The following is a 17,336-nucleotide window of genomic DNA, read 5'->3' as shown; positions in this document are numbered from 1 at the left end:
ACCGAGACAAGCGGCATGAAAAAACTCCCCAGAAAAAAGGCTGTGGACAGAAAGAGGGAACATTTGTGGAAGACTTACCTTTTTATTCTTGCAGTCAGCTTATTCTCCTCAGTGGGGGAAACTGATCAATTCAGTAACTTTGTTATATTTTGGCGCGCTGTTGTTTTCCTTAATATTTCTCAGAGGTTTGACAGTATAAGTGGAATGTTAAGTATGACTTTGGTATGAAATCAACGCACTACACTGGAAAACGAAGGGGGAGGGAAAAAAAGACTTTCAAGGAGGAGCCATTGGTGCGCGTCAATCAACAAGGTTTTGGAGGGGGGGGGGGGGGGGGGGGGTAGTGACTTCACCGCAGGCCCCGCCCACAAAATCCCTGAACGCTGATTGGAAACTCTTGTCCGAAAAACCAGTCTGGCAGTACATACACTCGCAGAAATATGTCAAAGGTAGGAAATATATAAAGGGCATTTACATAAAAGACTCCGTGGCTTTATATAAAAACACTGGAACAGTCTTTAAATGAATCTTTCTAAAACATTATTATTATTATGTTTTATTACTGTAGATAACTTTAAAGAAACATGGAATATTTAATGTTTCAAAACCTTAATGCAATTTTTAAAATTTTCTAAATAATAATATATAGGGTTTAAAATGGAAAATTGTGCAGTTAGTTACATGTGGCAATATTATCCTATCCAAAATATTAGTGATAAAAAGATGAGATAATATGGTATAGTATATAAATATAAACAGAACAGAGAAGATCACAACAAATTACATCACTACTAATCACTACTGAATAAATTGGATTTATATGTTGGAGGTATTTTCACCTGCTGGCTCATCCCCAAGAGGCGACCACAAGCGATGGATATGCATATCTGATTTGGCACAGATTTCACATTGGATGCCCCTTTTGGCACATAAATGATTACCTGGGCTCGTGACCCCCTAAGGCTGGGTTTATGTCTTCTCTCATTCTAAAAGCAGGAATCTTTTGCATGTAAGGCGAATATGTTCACTACTAAATGATGGAGTCACCTTCATGTTGCCTCGGAACTTAATTTTAGTCTTAATTTTACAGTAAGACAGAGAAAAAGAAAATGTTATGGTCCCCTACACACTCAATAGAAAAATGATGCCATCTCAATGTCACACAGAACAAACAGCACACATTCAATGGTTTACTCTGTGCGTCTGGTTATGTTGATATTTAATTTTCTTCAAATCTAAAGAACAGAAACCTCAGCTTGATGTTTGGTACTTAATAATGGAGAAATACTACAAATATACAAATGATGTATTATGAAAAGCTTTAGTTAGAAATAGATAACAGACTCAGCTTTATTGTCATTCAACCATTTGACATCTTCCTCTTTCTTCTTATAATTTTCTTAGATTTTAGTATATGCAAAAAAAACCCCTACTATATTAAAAAAAGTACTAAAATATTGTCTAATATTATTTAGAATATGTAATCCAGTCTAAGGTTTTGATTATTCTCAACAGTTTAAATGCAAATCCTTCTCTTAGACAACTTTCATGTGAGGAAAACAGTTTTCTTTTCCCCCCTAGAATTTTGTTACTTTAATTTCCCCTAACAGATGTTGACATTAATGCAGCCAAACCTGCATAACTCACAGAGAGTAATTTAAAGCTCCCATAAATGAGAATGAGAATCAGAAGGAGCATTACTACTGCTTAAATGTTATTGACAGAGAGACACAAAAATGAAAGCTGGACCTTTACTAGTAATGGAATATTTTATATTATATTAATATTATATTATATAGTATTTTCTTGGCATTTATTGTATAATTACCTCAAGTATATAGCCAATTAGTGAGTGTAATCTGTAACAGTCTTTGTTGTAGTTTTACTTTCACATTTTAGTCTATCTATACAAATAATAATACATTTGTCATGCAATTATACAAATATACGCTGTAAATGCTCATATTACACTAAATTCCCATAGAAACTATGAATATTGCTCTCCCTCGTATTATCGCTTATTTACTGGAAAGAGGGTTTAACTATTAACCATGTGTGTATCACTGTAAATCTTATAAGCTTACACTCACACCTTTCCATCCAGCAACAGCTCCTTCTGTTGGTCAATAACATGGTTGCAACATTTTTAGATTATGAACGTTTATACACCACACACATATAAGACAGTAGTGTACAGTCATTTTCACACATTGTGTCTAAGAGTACAAATGTATCAGCATGACTACAATAATGTTGGCAGTTGTTTAACTATTGCTCACATTACAGAAAAAAACAATGGGGTAGGAAGAACTCACCTTACAGCATCTCTCCAGAGGAGCTGCCAGTTTTAGGCTTCATTTAATTTGCGAGTCTGGACAACTGCCTGAGCAGGTTCAGGCAGAATACACACCTCTCACTTACTCTGGAGGCCCTCAGTTCAAACAGGTTTTTCCATGCTGAGTGAAGCTCCTCTCAACATACAGGCAACTGAAGAAAATCGTGGGTGTTTGTAAAACTGGAAACTGGAATGTGACTAAATATCTGCCAAGCGCTCTCTCGCATGAGAAGATAGAACTATAAAACATATTTTATAAATATCTGTTCTAACAGATTTTTTTTATTTTAAAAACACCCATTAAAACACCATTTGTAGGGTTGGAAGAAGGATTGGGGTAACCTGCAAGTCTTGTAATTCTGTGGTGGTACTGAGTGGTACTGACCATCTGCAAACAGTCAGTAGCACTCTAAATTTACTATATTACTGTGAATCAGGGCGACAAGAAAAGATAAAAAATGACAACAACAAAAACATGACAAAAACATACATTTATACAAGCTGACTTCAAAGCGATTTAGTTAACAGTTAAGGAAATTTAATTCATTTGAATTATTCCCATAAGCCTGCAGCGAAGGCAATGTTTATGAATATAAAGAAATTAAAAAAGAACATACAAAAACCTACAGGAGTTCACATTAGAGCCAGTTATCTAGAAACATATATATTTGGAGAAACGTAACGTACATGCCTAGAAAAAAGATTTTCACACCTATGTGTATATTAATGTATACAGATACACAAAACGGTTTCACAGTCACTAAATAAAATTGAATAAACTTAAAATAAAAGTGTGTCTTTTGTGCAGATGATTACTGTCACAAAGTATAATTTTCATTTTGCCCTAAAGAGAAACATTTTTATTGTAATTTGGTGTTTCTGCGGTCACATTTGACACAAAAAATTGGCGCTATACAGCAACACAATACCTCAAAGCACAACAAAGCAAAAAAATTACCGTAATTGTTGGGCTATAAGCCGCTACTTTTTGCACAAGCTTTGAACCCTGCGGCTTTTAGTCAGGTGCGGCTTTTCTATGGATTGTCCATGATTTTTGTGATATCGTAAGACGATTTGTTTTGTTTGTTCTGCTGTTGTACGGCACTACGTTGCCTGGCGGAAGGATCGGGGTTCAAGAGTGGTATGTTGGTCACATGTCCATCCGCCAGGCAACATAGTGCCGTACAAGTAGCGCGAAAAACAAACTTCAAAGTAGTTCAGCGGGAGTCGTGGATGACCAGCGGCGATAAACTTGTGTGGTATCGCAAGAAATAAGTGGTTATATAAATATATGAGTATACATAATAGTTATTATTCATAGATACCTACATCCTAAGTTCCTGTTAATCTTCTGAAAGAAACAGAATGAATGTGTTGTTACAATGGTAATGCCAGGAGAGGCAGTATTAGTTCTGTGTTACATTAATGTGTAAGGAAGTGGAAGAAGAGTGTGTCCTGTAGGAGGCAGTAGAAAATGGATGCTCATGTTCTGTACATGCCCTGAAAGTAAGGTTCAGTAAACCAGTGCAACGATACCCCGGTGTAAGGCTCAGTTATTGTATTTTTATTTTTTGAAGATGCAACAACTTGCGAAAAGCAAGTTATGCTCAACACCACCAGTGGATTCTGACAGCGTGGAAAAGTGTGAAAACATCCACGATCACCAACGGATTTCGAAGGGCTGGACTGCTGCATGATGAAGAGGAGGACACCGCCACGGCCCTTCAGAGGGTGTTCGACTCTGACACTGACAACGAGGATTTCTTTGGTTTTGAAAGTGACAACGAAGGAAAGAAGCTGAGAGTGGATGACGAAGCCACCCTGAGCCTGTTTGTTTCCGACACTGGAGAAGAGGACTTTGGTGGTTTTAGTGCGCAGGAAGATGGTGGTGAATGACTGACTTTTCTTCTTGTTAAAGCCGTGTCACTGCACCTGAGCCTAAAAGGTAGTCCGAATCTATTTTTCTGGTGTGCTGTAGGTTACTGTTATGTACTACATTTGTTACTCATTTATGAAGCACAGCACATGTGCAAATATGTACCCATAACTTGTTTTTCAAAATATTAATAAAAGGGGTGTGTCTCCAAACAGCCATCTCTTTCCTGACAATTCGCTTTGTGCATATTCTCTTACATATGATAAGTCAACATTGAAACACCTGCGGCTTTTAGTCAGGTGCGGCTAATGTATGTACAAAACAGGATTTTCCCCTGATTTTAGCTTGTGCGGCTAATATTCAGGTGCGCTTTGTTGGTTTAACATCCTTTAATGATGTTAGTAGTCTTCAAACACCTTCATAAATGAGGTGTACAATTATCTCCCTGAAACATCGCTCTCCAGTCACTGGACTCCCAATGGTGTGTCTTTCTGTAGTTCCCAGAAGTTCAGATGATTGCAGTGAAATACTGAGAATCAAAAACAGAGGATTCTTCTGCACCATGTCATGCAAGATCAGACGATAACATGACAACAATTTTGTGTCTTACACTTGGGGGCACTCACACGGATAACAGCAGCACAACAGCAGGTATTGTCACATTTGAGGAACCATTGCTGTTATCGACACCTATCACAGGAAGTGTAGGCGAGTCCAAAGACGCTGGGTTGATCTGATGTGAATGTGGGTTTGTTGCATGCTGGTTTAAGTGTGAGTCCACAACTGAAGACTTGTGTGTTATTCACAAGCGATTTTGCCATCAAAGCTGGAAAGTGCGATGGCAAAGGCCTGCACAGCGCACAGCGGGTAGTTGTAATCCAGTGTGAAAATGTCATCAGCTATTCGTCCAAATTGCATCACAATGTAGTCCACTGGAAAAAGAAAAAGAATTCATTAATGGAGCAATTATCTTAATAAATAAATAGGTAGTGTTTCGGTAGGTAGGTACGTAAGTAGGCAGGCAGGGAGTTAATAAGATGGATCATGGCAATGTACATACTTAGAAGTAATAAAATATTCAAGCTGAATCCCCATATTCGTTTATTCTGCATAAACTGCTTGGTCAGTCTAAAGACTGTGAAGCAAGTTCAGCATATAAACTTCATAATTGACTTGGGATTTTAAAACAAACAAACAAACAAACAAACAAACAAACAAAACATTTGGCATAAATAAGAAATTTCAAATATGAAAAACTGCAGTTCTAAATTTCAGAAGAAATCATTTTTTAAAATTGTATCTAAGGGTTGTACAGGCAGAAATAAAATAATCACTGACCAATGTCTGTCTTATGAGACATAATTTAACTGGCCACTTTATTAGGTACAGTTTGCTAGTACCAGGTTAGGCCTGCTGTTGGCTTAAAAACTGCCTAATTCCTTGTGGGGCAGCACAGCAATGCAGTGGTTAACAATATTGCCCCCAGTGCACACCTTAACATGTTCTCGCCGTGCGTGCATGGGTTCAATCCAGTTCCTCCAGCACCTTCCCACAGTCCAAACACATGCATGGGGTTAGGTTAACTACGATTTTATTTGAGAGATTTTATTTCATATTGACATAACATAATGCAGCCGGCTGCACATCCATGATGCAAATCTCATGTTCCACCACATCCCGAAGGTGCTCTGGTGGATTGAGATCTGGGGACTGTGCAGGCAATTTCAGTACACTGAACTCACTGTATTCTTCAGGGGATAATTTCTCAGATGATTTGAATTTTGTGGCATGGCACATTATTCTGCTGGTTGCAGGATATACTGTGGTTATTGGGAGATGGACATTGTCAGCAGTAATACCTAGATACTCATTTAGGTTGTGTAGATCTTTCTGTTGTTTTATGCATTGCCAGTAAACTGCTTTTCATTTCTTTGCCCAACTATTTAACATATAGTAGTTGTGGACAAGCAAAAGCCACTCACGATCTTTGTTGTGGACGATCTGGAAGTTCTTGATGGAGGCTTGGGTGACCCTGCCATTGAAGTTTAGCACATGAGATGCCGTCTCTTCGTTCCACACAGGCGTCTTGTTGTGAAGCTCGATCAGATTTTCCATCCTTCTGTTTTGGAATCTTATCAGCAAGCCATCGCATTCCTGCAAAGAATTAACAAAACATAAGTGGTAAACGTCAACATCAAATAGTTCATTCCCACTGGCCTTGTGTTGCTCTTAATGCTATAGACAAGGCTTAACAAGTCATTTGTGAATATTCAAATTTATTGTTTTTGCTTGAAAGCAGAAAAATAGTAAAGCACATTATTATTCTAATGATTAAGATGACAAATTACAGTTATTTATCTGCATTCTTTAGAAACAAAACTAATCTTAGTTGTTGGGTGTTACGCTTGACTGCACAAGAGTGCAGAGTTAGAACACGTAGTAAGCTCTCTCTGTCTCATTCCTCTTCTCTCCGCAGCACACCTCCACCTCTCCAAACTCTCTTCTATCTGCTCCCTCACTACAAATCACAATGGCCTCTGTAAATATCATAGTCCACAGACACCTTGAATCCATCTGCACTACCCTCACATAATTCTCTACCACTTCTGCCTTCCTCATGCAATGTCACAGTTCTTCTCTTGTAGTGGTGCAATGGATCCAAAATCTCACGGTTCGGCTCGGATCACGGTTTTAAGTCACAGATCGGATCAATTTTTGGATCAGCAAAAAAAGAAAAAAAGACAAAATTGTTTGCCTATTAAAAACATTCAGCTCAAGACTCATTCCACGAAATTATATAAAAACAAATTAAGGTGCAGTATAGGGCAGTACAGGGCTTTCCGTTGACCTGGAGGTCCACCCATTTGTAGTTGGGCAACAGAAGATGCCTGGGACAGTTCAGCCATAACTTTAAACTTTTCCTGCTCATACATGCCTTGGTACAATCTTGTCACTGAAGTGGACACGCAACGAGATATCATAGCGTGGCTCAAGCACGTTCATCATAGTTTAAACCCCTTGTTTTGCACAAGGGAATACGACCTCCCGTCTGCAGCTAAACACCCCAGTAGCTTTTGTAATAGCTTTAGCCCGGTCGGATTGGGGAGCAAATGGCTGCTTAAATGCAGCAAACTCCTCTACTCCTCCACTTGGACCACCAGCGCTGGCCATAACTATCACTTGACAGACTGACTACGCGCACCATACACATACTTTTTTCCTTCTTTTTTGAATCTTCGGATCACGTGCGTCCCGAACCGTGGAGTGCGATCGGTTCGGATTACGGATCAACCGTGATCCGTTGCACCACTATTCTCTTGGCAACTTATCATATCTAGATCAACAAAAACACAGTAAAACTCCTGGACTTCACTTCACGATCAACACTCTCAAAGCAAATATTGCATCTGTTGTGCTCTTTCATAATATAAAACCATATTTGCTGCTCAGTTATTATCAACTCCCTACTTAATCTAGCTTGAACAACTCTTTCCCATATCCTCGTGGTATGGTTCATCAGCTTTATTCCTTCTGTACATACTGCAGCTTTGCACATCACCATAACTCTTAAAAATCAGTACCAGTACACTTTTCCATTCCTCAGGCCTCCACTTACTCTCCAGGATTGTGTGACTTAAGATTGTGTGACTATAATATCAGATTTAAGCAAGGAGTGAATTTACTTTTCATTTCAAAAACAAAACAAAAACTATGACTAGTCAATTCATATTGAATTTTCATATAGGCCTTTATCTTTTGCCCTCATTGAACTGGTGTTTTATATGATTGCATTTACAATGAATTTACATTTCTTGGTCGGAGGGGTACTCGCTCGTTGTCTTTGCTCATTCCTGGAATGATGACAGTCATCCTTCTGGGTCCTTTTATTCCCAAGACATTGGTTTCCTGTTGTCAGAAATAACCAAAACAAAATCAAATACAGTTCTTATTATTCATACAATGTACTGTAGTTAAACGTTCTGCAGTAAAATGACTTACATAGATGATGCCTGCTAACTCTTGCCGAGCATTAGACATGTCTGGAAGAGCTTTTTCAGGATTCACAGCGTTGTCAAACACAGTGAACTTAGTCCCCATTAAATTTGACCTGGGCAATGTATAAAACACATTCAGTTAAAATGCACCTAATTAATACTTTATACGTGACAGTTTGTTTACCTGCTTTGCAATTTAAACAAAAATCCTTTTACCTCAGCTTTCCCACAAAATTCTCGCCTCCTCTTGATAAATCTGTGGCATCGATGGAGATGAGGTAATTTGAAGTTGTACTTTTCTTTCTCTTCCGTCCAGCCAGTAGAAACGTCTACAAAGAAAGAAAGAAAAAAAAGGGGGGGGGGGGGGGGGGGGACGACAAGACACCGACAAATGACAACTGTCCATGATAACAGTAATTAAAATTAATAAATGAAAGGAGAGCTACTGAACGTGCTGTTGTACTGTGTTTACAATTTTGGTCTGCATTTTGCAACTTTTTAAAACATGATACTGACCTTTTTTTCATTGTCTAGATGAAGGTAATACAAAGGGTAGAGGCTCTTATCCATCCCTCTCTGATCCCGAGTCACTCTGCATTTCACAGTCACACCCTGCGGAGCTGGCTCCATTACAAACTTCTCCAAGTTGTCAAATTCAATTTCAGGTGAGGGAGAGCGCTCCTGATAAAGAAGAATAGATAAGAACATTTTAAAACATGGTCCACTCTGAGTGAAAGTTAAAGTGTAATATGACATTAAGTGACTAAAATGTTGTGGTTGATTTGTTTGAAGTCAGATACTTTTTTCTTCTTCCCTTTGCCCTTCTTCTTCTTTGTTTTTTCTTCTTTTTCTGATTCAGAATCATTGCTTTCGTCTGCCTTTGCTGAAAAAAACAACAGAGATGTTATACGCTTGTCTGTGAATACAACAGAGGAAAGCTTTAGTAATAAACTTGCCTTTTTTCTTTGTCTTCTTGTCTTTGTCCTTATCTGCTGATGTTTGAAACATCGATGCAGAGCCGGAGTTGGATTTTTTCTTTGATCTGGTTGACTTTGTTTCTTCTTCACTGTCATCACTTTCCGATTTGGCCGCTGTTCAGTAAACAAGTGTAAAGTGTCTCAATTTTTGTCATTTTAACATCAAGCATCAAGATGGATGCTATGCGGCAAAGCATTTGGTAAAGTAAACAAAGACAGAATTTTACAGTTCGTCAGTTTAAAAAATGCAATCACCTTTCTTTTTGCTTTTTGAGTTTTTGTCTTCATTTATCTGGAACATTGAAGCTGGTTCCTTCTTCTTGTCTTTTTCCTTTGACTTGGATTTTTTTTCTTTTCCATCAGAATCTTTGTCATCTAAGGAAAAAAAGTATATAGTTTAATAGAAATGTTGTCTATTCTTAAATGTGATAGCCTGAAGAATTGGAAGCACACACTGAGAAATGTAACAAAATGTAAATTCACTTGTAGAGTATAGAGAGTAATCTTAGTGAACACTATGGTGTGAGTTCCAAAAAATGCAAACTGTTATCAGTTAAGTCAACAAAGATTTATGTGTGAAACAGATGTGTAGCAACAGAACTAACTTGGAGCATGCCATCTTGACCCAGATTCGGACAGCATGCGAATGTGAGAGTGACTAGGGCTCAGCTTGGATCCACCCGAATTTAGATGTTAAGTTTCCATTATAGTAGTACCTTTTATTAATTTTCAGAGTTAAGGAAAAGCTGATGAAGCAAACTGGGACGCAGACGACATATTTTAGCCCTCAGTTTGTTTACCTTTTTAGGATTCAAGCTGCTAAAACAAGGAGTGTATAACTGGGAGGACATCAAAGTGAAGTGAAGGATCTGAACAAATTCCTTGCTCAAATCTGTGGAGCAAATTCTCAGAACCTCGATTACACTTGTAACACTCTCAGTGCTTCCTCTTAAAACGTTTTCCACAATGACGAATTTGTCCCAACATGCCCTCCCGTTTAGACTTACTCCCGTTTAGACTGCTAAAAGTTGTTAGTCCTCCCTGAATGTTTTTGGCAGTGTTGAACTTTGGGGATTAAAAAAACATAGTTAAACATCCGTGGTATGCACTGCTACACTGGTAAAAACCTTTCTAACTCCCTGCCAAGTAAATTACAGAGTAACATTAGCATTCACTTAAGAGTTAAGTTTACAGTTACCTAATATTTACTCTCTTTTAACGGTCTACTGTATCTTGAGGATAATATCTGGCTGTTTTTTTTTCTTCTTTTTAAATCTCCACTATTTTCACTGTTCCTGTTGTTTGTGACTGAGCAAGAGTGCACAGTGAGTTTTAGAGCTGTCAAGGAAAGCTGACAACAGGACAACCAGAACAAAACTATTAAAGCTGCAAGCAGAAAAAACTAAATGAGGTAGGTGAAAGGTGACAAAGAGCATTTTGAGATTTATCACATAAGTAATTGTGTGGCCAATCTTCTATTATAAATACTGTATCTCATGCAGAGATTTGAGCCAATAGTTCATTTCTGCAATCAAAGAATGAGTCCTGCTAAAACCAGCTCACTGCAAAATTCTTGACAAACAGGTGAGTTAGAGCGCTTTGGGAATAATTATAGCAACATCATTTCCAAATATCTTATGCTCAGATTCACTGAGCAAATAAATGAAGGGAACAGAAGCAAAGACTGGTGGGAGAAGGTTATAAGCGCCCTGAGTAAAGTATTCATGTTTACACCTTAACATGTTCACAGTGTCAGCCTGCAGTGTCAGTTCTAAAATAACTGAGGAAGCCTACAAGAACAAAAACCTCACATTCTACCATACAACACCAACTATCAGCTCCAACGTAATCTTGTGATCCCTTCCCAGATGTTTCAAGCCCCACTTACACCTTGCCTCAAGAAACCACAAAAGCTCTCATGATGATGGGGTGAGACAATGTGGTGCAAGGTTTCACACCTTGACCCCGATGATGGCAATGACCCACGCCTTTTTTCACATCTTGGCTCACATCATGATGACTCACATGATTAACAGTGGGTCAGTCACCATTAGGATCACCTCCAAGAGGCCATCACTGGGGGTTAAATACCTGGGAGTTTTTTGAGAACTGAAGCGTCTTGAAGAGCTAAAACATCGCAATGAACTGAAAAGATGTCAAGCTGCCTTCTGTTCAAGCACTCAATACTATTGCAACAAGTGCAATTTTATATGGTGATGCCACAACATAAAACCACAAGAATGTCAAACTTAAGGTTCACTTGGACACATTATCTGGGAATCCACAGTAGATTAAGTAGTTTGTTCAATCTGGATAAAAGTTGTGGACAGACCTACTGAATGACTCACACTGCTAAAGCCATGCTGTTAGCAGGACTAAAAATATCCACATTCTAGCAACACCTGAAAGTGATGATGGGATGGAATAAAGAAAATATATCTTAGAAAACATGGCTTCACATCAAAAATTCAGTTCTGTTTGGATTATTTCACTGATTCAGTTTTCCGATTAATTATTCTGTTTATTTATTCAGAATGTTTTATTCACTTACTTCAAAAACATGCTGGTGTGTAACATCATGCTGCAATAATTAATTACATTTTCCACAGTTAATTACTTAGAGGAAAACCACTTACTTCATTATTATGTGACAACACAGCCAAGTAAGGAAGTGTTTCCACTAAATGGCTCACACGCCATTACACAATAACATCATCTAATCCTCTTAATTACAATCTGGTCATATAACTTCTGTTTAGAGCACACCATTAACGCCCTTTAGACAACAGCTTTCTTCTCCTCATCGTCATACCTTTAGTTTTTGTTTTCTTCTCTCGGGTGGAACTTGCAGGTGGAGAACTATCCTTGGTTGTTTTTTTCTTAGTTTTCTTTTTCGGAGTATCTTCACCATCCTCTTCATCGTCATCATCTGAGTCTGAATCTATAGTAATGGAAATCAGTGCACTCATGGCGTATTTTTGTGGGAGTTACTTAAAGTGTCATTGTATAGGAAACACACCCCAGCTTTAACACATCCCAGTGAAAACTCAATATTACAGTCATTGCTGACTTACCTTTTTTCTTTTTTGGAGCACTTTTTGCTTTCTTTTTAGTCTGTCTTTCCTTTTCTGGTTCCTCTTTGTCTTTTTCTAGCTTCTTTTTCTTCACTTTCTTCCCATCTATAATGTTGATAAGGAAAAAGATATGTAACTGCTTTCGTTAGACTACAATGGAGATGTAAAGAGAAAAATGAGAGAGTAAAAGTTGTTTTTATCTCCTCACTCTGAATGGCAGAACTGTCCTCTTTGGCTACATCTTCATTCTTCTTTGTCTTAGCTTTTTTGGGCTTGGTCTCAATTCCATTCAGCTTGGCTTCTGTTGTACCATTGGCCTCTTCTTTCTTCTTTTTTGGTTTCTATAGATTTGCTTTAAGCACACAAAAAAGATTATTGGTAATACTCATAGAGCCCTTACTACAACTGAGCTAAATTAAAATGGTAAGACATAAAATGCAGTGAAAGATTTAGTCAAACTAGCAAGACTGTTATAAGTACCAACTCACCATCACAAATTCAGATGTGAGGAAAGCAGTGGGAAGAAAGACAATAAAAAGATGAACAGAAGTGGTATCATTATTTTTTCTATTCTAAATGATTCAAATGAAATGAAAGTTGTTTATTTTGCACTGGTAGCTCCTGTCAAATCTGCCTGATAAGTTTAGCTTTTGATTTGTAAATCAGCATAAAGACTGTTTAAAGGAAGTTAATGGAGAAACAGGGCATGAGGTAATAATGATGTGATGCATGTAAGGCTGTCTCGTCTAGAACTGAACAATCTGTTTCTATTCTTGATGAGACCGTTTCATAAGAAACACAAGAAAAGGAGAAACAGGTTTTGCAACAGTTTTATGAAACCTGCCAAGGCCTTCAAGCCCTGGAGAAAACACCCACTGCACTGCTTTGTGATGAAGTCATGCCTGCTGCGATTCCCTGATGAAAACGTGAGAGCTAAAATGGGATCGTAAATTACGAGAAAGTATTTTATACTCAATTCTGATTCTGAAATATAAAGTACATTTGTTTTGTGCATCTTAAATGCAGTTATTTATAACTCTTCTTCTTTGGCTTTTCCTTCTTTATCATCTATAACACAAACCTCTTCCTAAAGTGTATACAAGTTTAAGCCAAGGGGGCTCTACATAAACTACATAAATAAATAGTTTAAAAAGCAAACAAACAAAACAAAACAACAAAAAACAAAACAAAACAAAAAACAAAACAAAGGGAAGTTATCCTATTCTTTCTTCGCACACCAATCCCCACACCACCACTCTGTCATTACTCCTCTGTTCTTCAAGTTACAGAAAGCCAGCTTGTAAAGGGGGACCAAATACAATCATATTGATGCAATTTGTCTAATAAACCATAAGTCACTTTTTCGTAAGACGCCAACTTAGCCATTGTCTTTAGCCACTCTTCATATGGAGGGGGGTTCTTTTTCCGCCAATGTCTTAGCAGGACCTGTTTGGCCGTAGTAAGAGCCAAAATAATCCATCTTTTTGTATAACTGGAAAAATCTCCATCAGAAAAATCTGTGGTTATACCAAGTATGGACAGTTTTGGTGAGATACCAAATCTCCTTTTTAAAACACTGAAAATGACCTCCATTATATTTCCCCACCAATCCCGAAGTGCCGAACAGCTCCATAAGATATGTAAAATCGAAGCATTTTGACCATCACATCTCCAACATTCGTCCGTAGAGGCCAGGTTCCATTTATACAATTGTTGCGGTGTTCGATACCACCTATGGATTATCTTAAGTTGAATAAATCTACTGCCTGTTTCTTTATACATAGTATTAACATTTTGAAAACATGAATCCCATTCAACTGAAGATATGTCCAATGCCATAAATAGTCATTTCTGAAATATCTATTTATTAAAAAAAAAAAAAATCATCTAAGCAATGAGATTAGCTTTGATATTTTTTCAGTAAAATACACACAGCCTACATCAGTGATATTAAATTAAAAGTGTTTTATTTTACCAAACATCTCATACATATTTTGAGTCTCAGGACTAAACTTTTGTGCTAAGTGACAGGAACAATATGTCACCATCTAAAGTCACAGACAACGAGGTCAGTGTGATCGCTACTACCGGAGACGGGAAAAGTAATCCTATTAAATGCAGGCCTATTTGCGTCCACAGGAAATCCGCATCTCAGCGTTATGGCAGCAGATTTGACATTTGCTGTATTGTGATGAATTGTTGCATTAAAGTTATCAAATGTCACTGGACACTTTAGCCACATTACCACATTTGTTTATTATATATGTCTATTGGTATAGCACTTATGATTATTGATGCTCATTTTGTAAGTTTAGACTTCACCAACAACAGTCACAAGTGTAGTTAATTTTGGTCAGTTGTACAACTACACAATATGCAACTGTATTGTTCTCAAATATAATGTTACTGAGTCAAATTAACAAATTTTACTGATGGTGCAAGATTTGCCAAAAAATCCAGGACAATACATAAATAAATGAATATAGAAATAAAAGTAAAGTAAGAATTAAGACAATGCTTTTGCAGTTGCATTTGGTTCAGACATCCACCATAGCAGCATTCCAGTTTGCTTGAACGTCTGGATTACTGACTGATTTCAATCCCTGAAGCATGCTTCCGAATATGTGTCCTCTCCACAACAAACAGAAATATGAGAAATTCACCTGTACAACTTTAAACTTTGCAGTATATCGATAAATAACGTCATGTGAAGTGTTAAGTTACTCTTATAAAAGTAACTTGTGTGGTCCACTTCCCAAATATTGGCACATTTCATCCCTGAGAAGCTTAAAGTCCAGAGAAAAGTAATCTTATTTAAAATATTTTTTTAAAGAAAATCTACAAAAACCTAAGTTCAACCTTTTACCTTCTCTGCAGACATGACGTGGCCTCCAAATTCAGCTCTCCCACCGCTTCTTTTTATGGCTTAGAAAATAAAAAAGCAGACCTCTCAGGGGAGATGATGACAGAGAGAGAAAACCCTGTGCTCACTGCATCTCCATCAGCAGAAAGTTGTTAATAGGATTTATGTGTAAAGCCATCTGCTCTGCAGGAACACGTCAACGGGAGAAACCAAGAAAGGCTCGGGAGGAGGGAGAAGAGTTGTTTGTCACGCGTTTCAACCATTCAGAAAACTACATGAAAATTTTCTTTTCAAGGTTTTCATGCCAGTGGCTGCTCTATATGTTTTATCAGTCTGTTGTTGCGAGCACCACCTTCTTTGCTGTGGCGTGCTGGGGTGCAGGCATCAAAGCAAACAGACTAAACAAACGCATCAGGAAGGCCGAGTCTGTTGTTGGCATAAAGCTCGTCACCCTGGAGGAGATGATTAGTGACAGTATGCTGGCAAGACTGTTGGCAATCACGGACAATGAATCCCACCCCCTCCATAACACACTAGACAATCTGAAGAGCAGTTTCAGCAACAGGCTTCTTCAATCTCGCTATCTGAGGGAACATTACAGTAGGTCGTTCCTTCCCGTTGCTATCAGACTCTTTAATTCATCCACTTGGGTCAGATCCACACATGTGGAACACAATTAATCACACATCAATGCACTCTGTCACTTTTGTACACCACTACATTTTATATTTATATGTATATTCATATTTATGCCTATATCTCTATATTTATCTATCTATCTTAATATTTATCTGTCATAACTCGGTTTCTACTGTTTGTTGTATATTTGCTGCTATGACAACTCAATTACCCTCTGGGATTAATAAAGTTTCTCTGATTCGGATTTCGGAACCAATTACTTCTAAATATGTGAAATGTCAACAAAGCTGACAATTAGTGATGTTTTTATTTATTTATTTTTTTGATGAGTTAATTGTTAATCCCAATAAAAATCCAAAAGTCCAAGACCCAAAGATATTTTGTTTCATTTCAAGGAAGAAGCTTGAGAAGCATTAAGAAGAATCATTCAGTCCATGACAGTTTTACAAAAACAATTAATAAAGTAGTAAAGAAACAATTTATAAAGCAGTCAAACTCTTACTCTTGCTATAGCCTGCAAATGCAATGGTGGATATATTAGATTAACAGGTCACTGGGCCTAAGTAGGTCCACCCGATAGCAGCACATAAAGCTTTCCCTTCTTATTGGTTTAGCGCTACTTGGCCTGTATCATTGGAAACTGAGTGTGGTAGCGCAGTAATAACCATTCTTCATCCATAAACCTGATGGCATGAGGAGAAAAGGAAAAAAAAGATGAAAAATGCTTGCATGGTAAGGACTATCAAAAGCTCTAAAGTGCTGCATGGAATGTTTACATACTGTACTTGCCATTCGTCCAGGCCTCTTTCATGATGTGTTTGTGGCATGAATTGTAAGACATCCAGCAAAAATCGTGTGATTTTAAACCTACTTGTACATATTTATATGTATTACAACCAAAATGTACTCATTTATAGACATACAATTCTTTAGTAGGTGTGTGGTTCTTAGGCAAGGGTGTCTCATCTACTCACAAGCCTCCATATAAACAGTGAAGCCCACAAAGTAGTCATGTGATACAAGTTGTAAGAGGATTTTCATCAAGCAACAGGTCCCCCCATGAACTTGCAGACAAACATGATGCCATGACTGTTCAACTGGGATTACTATAATCAGCTATTCACCATCTGTGCACATTTTGTTTTGCTTTTTAGCATCAACTCTGTGGAGAAACATGGAAGATGGAAATTTAAAGAGATTCAGAACAAACAAAAATGTGCAGTCTTAATTCAGGTAGGTGTAGCCGCACAGTCACACTGCATTACAAAAAGACTACTGAATCTAGAGATCTGGTTATAACCACAAGCCCTGCGATTTCCTTCCTGCTTTCATTTAAAAATAGAGATTAAAAATTAGTGTCACTATCAAAAACAAAGTGTCATTTCCTCAGCTGACCACCAGATGCTGCTGTACCCCAAGAGACAGAAAACAATGCATGAAGCAGCTGGGAGACACCAGAGGGAACATGGAGAAACTGTAATTTGATTCATCTCGACATATTTTAAAAATGACGGCTTGAATCACAAGCTGTCACATTCACAGTTAAAAAGGAGGTTTTCTTCATCATCGTGTCCCAT

The 17,336-nt window shown here is 37.7% G+C and overlaps 2 protein-coding genes across 9 annotated transcripts in view; both read right to left on the bottom strand.

Moving 5' to 3' along the window:
• The window catches only part of tead3b (TEA domain family member 3 b), a 31,304-nt gene extending 31,036 nt beyond the window's left edge, over positions 1–268 (bottom strand). For 4 of the 8 annotated variants that reach the window (XM_026166996.1, XM_026166997.1, XM_026166995.1 and 1 more), the window contains exon 1: positions 79–266. The gene's annotated coding sequence lies outside the window, so the exon portion shown is untranslated. Of the gene's footprint in view, positions 1–78 lie in introns of all 8 variants that reach the window. The other 4 variants (XM_026166992.1, XM_026166993.1, XM_026167000.1 and 1 more) reach the window with 2 other exon arrangements.
• Positions 269–4,536: 4,268 nt separating this feature from the next.
• Positions 4,537–15,292, bottom strand: LOC113022027 (tubby-related protein 1-like). The gene is made up of 13 exons (XM_026166991.1): positions 15,124–15,292; positions 12,466–12,598; positions 12,258–12,362; positions 11,996–12,124; positions 9,439–9,558; positions 9,163–9,297; positions 9,007–9,089; positions 8,723–8,887; positions 8,423–8,535; positions 8,211–8,319; positions 8,019–8,117; positions 6,194–6,365; positions 4,537–5,143 (listed from the first exon to the last, which is right to left on the bottom strand). Exons 1-13 carry the CDS (start codon positions 15,136–15,138, stop codon positions 5,010–5,012), a joined length of 1,512 nt encoding a protein of 503 aa, XP_026022776.1. The 5' UTR covers positions 15,139–15,292; the 3' UTR covers positions 4,537–5,009.
• Positions 15,293–17,336: the final 2,044 nt, after the last annotated feature.

The sequence above is a fragment of the Astatotilapia calliptera genome, chromosome 5, assembly GCF_900246225.1.
Source record: "Astatotilapia calliptera chromosome 5, fAstCal1.2, whole genome shotgun sequence".
In the NCBI taxonomy this organism is placed as follows: domain Eukaryota; kingdom Metazoa; phylum Chordata; class Actinopteri; order Cichliformes; family Cichlidae; genus Astatotilapia; species Astatotilapia calliptera.
Note: the sequence above shows the minus strand (reverse complement) of the source record. Positions and strands in the feature narration are given on the sequence as shown.